This window comes from Limulus polyphemus, unplaced genomic scaffold, assembly GCF_000517525.1.
Source record: "Limulus polyphemus unplaced genomic scaffold, Limulus_polyphemus-2.1.2 Scaffold3986, whole genome shotgun sequence".
In the NCBI taxonomy this organism is placed as follows: Eukaryota; Metazoa; Arthropoda; class Merostomata; order Xiphosura; family Limulidae; genus Limulus; species Limulus polyphemus.
Window position 1 is genome coordinate 63029 of NW_013669596.1, and position 2384 is coordinate 65412.

The 2384-nt window shown below is 29.2% G+C and overlaps 1 protein-coding gene across 3 annotated transcripts in view; it reads right to left on the minus strand.

Annotated features, from left to right (window-relative positions):
- LOC106470411 (CD109 antigen-like) overlaps window positions 1-2384 on the minus strand; it is a 77369-nt gene that overhangs the window by 37000 nt on the left and 37985 nt on the right. For all 3 annotated transcript variants that reach the window (XM_013930967.2, XM_022399001.1, XM_022399000.1), the window contains exons 12-13: window positions 1508-1729; window positions 451-801 (exon numbers count right to left, since the gene is read on the minus strand). In XM_013930967.2, the coding sequence (XP_013786421.1) occupies window positions 451-801; window positions 1508-1729 (573 nt within the window). The remainder of the gene's footprint in view (window positions 1-450; window positions 802-1507; window positions 1730-2384) is intronic.

Below are 2384 nucleotides of genomic sequence, written 5' to 3' on the forward strand. Positions count from 1 at the left end.
TGATTTTTCACTCATAAAAACTGAGCAAGAACAAGTGTACCCAATTAATTTTAAACAGCATTAATATTTGTACATAGATGTAGGTGTTTGTGACAGTTTTCTTTAGTAATTTGGTATTATTTTAAAAGCCCATAGTATTATTAACAAAATGAAACTGAAAATATCATAAAACTAGTATTTGTTATTTTTGAATAAAAATATAACCCTGTAGAAAATATACCAAATCATATAGAAAACACAAATTGAATCATAGATACAAAAAAAACACTCTAAAAGAAAGTTATCTGTGAATAATATGCAAAAAATAGATGCAGAAAACACAAAAACGATAATTAGCTTGAGAAAACATGTAAAACATTAGGTAGCTAGAGATAATATACCAAAATATATAGAAAACATGAAAAACTTATAAAGTAAATGTGTAACTTACTTAATGCACAAAAATAATACCTGATAAACTAGCTGAGAGAAAGGTTCTGTTGCATTCACTTCAAACTCAACATTCTGGGCAACTACTGGAACAGGTGTTTGCATAGTAACTTGTATGAAGTTTCTACTGGGAGAGCGTGCTGCTTCAACACCATCAATGTAGTGAATCTGTCCTCGAAATTCAGCCTGCATCCCTAAAACATAGATATCATCCTCATTAGGAGGATAAAATTCAAGTTTAACTAGACCATTCTTGGGTACCCAGTACAATGACGTTTTCCAGGCACTTTCGTTATAAGAGTATCCATATCTCAGCTTCAGCTGATTTTCTCTGTCATCCACTGGAGTATCATCTTGGTAGGCAACTTTTAGCTGCAAGAACAAAAGACTCATGAGGAATAACCTACTCTCCTGGAAGGACTATTGAAAATATCTAATACTGATATCTAACACTCAATATTTGAAAATAATTCCAGATGCAATGAAGAATACACTTAATTTAGTTTTAGATTTTGAAATAGCATAAACATATCTGTGCTTATATTATCCAACCATTTCATTATGACAAACCATAAGGATTAACAACTGATTCAGAATTTCTGACTCGTTACTTTATTAACTGAATACCTTTTTCTTTCGGACATTCTAATTTATTAAATCATTTTTCATTAGTTTAAACACAGCATAATGAGAGGTTCAAATACAATTTTGGTTTTTAATTACTTAATAAAATAAATCTTACTGTGCCAATAATCTTGTAGCCAAAAAAACTTTTCTATGGTACTGGTGGATCTACCGTTGTTATTTAAGTGGTTTTATCTTTAATATTATGCATTCAAAGAAACAAATATAAACATTAATGAAATTACAATCTGAATATAACCTATACATAATTATGCAATATCCAAGTATACAAAACATTTTCGGTTATTTTCAATCTCACAAATATTCTAATTATTGAATGTTCAATATTTACCATATTCAATGTTTAGAGAAAGACAGAAATGTTCCAATTTTAGAATGCTTATTTCTATATGTCTGCATCTAATGATAAATACATGTGTATAGCACAACTTACAAAACATGTGTATTTCAGACCAGGCTTAAAGGTTTCAGATGTTTTGATTAATTGAACTTTAACTTCATTATCATAAATCCATAAAGTGTTAGTGGTGTTGTATTTCCTGCTGGTTAGCCCATCTTCCACAAGAGCAAAGAATTCTATCTCTCTTCTAAACAAGTCTTTCCGCAACTTTAAATCTCTTTGTAAAGTCAAAGGAATGTCTACAGTTCCATCAATCTGCAAACGAAATTTAAACCAAAAGGAATTTGTTTTTTGATAATACAAACTTTATATGCAAGAATTAAATGTTAGGCTGAACCTTATGTACCCAGATATTTCTTAGAATTAGAGTAATCATATTGGCTGACTTATTTATTAGATGTAAGGTAATAAAGATTAAAACCTTATAGGAACATACTTTTGTGCTTAAAGAGTTATGGTGAAGATTTCTATTCACCTTATGCTATCATCATGACAAACTTTTCCTTCACTAAATGCATACAATTCATCAGACCTATTATAATTAAACTAAGGAACAATGTCACAGTTTAGAAATTATTTTATTCACATAGCGCATACCAGGTTATATAACACTACATTTGATTATGACAAAGAAATTAAAATATATATACAATATTCTTCTCCAGTCCTTTAATGGACACATACGTAAAAACAATATTTTTTAATTAAATAAAAAAGAAAAACCAATAAAACTTATGCCAATATATTTTTGATTTATTTATTCTTAGAAAATGTTTCTACTACCTGGAAAAACTGCCCCCCCCATCTTTTCTTAATTTAGACTAGTTATGGTCTTGGAAAGAATTAACAACTATACAGGAAACAAAATAGTCAATGTTTTCATCCAATTAACTGTTATTGGGACCTCTGT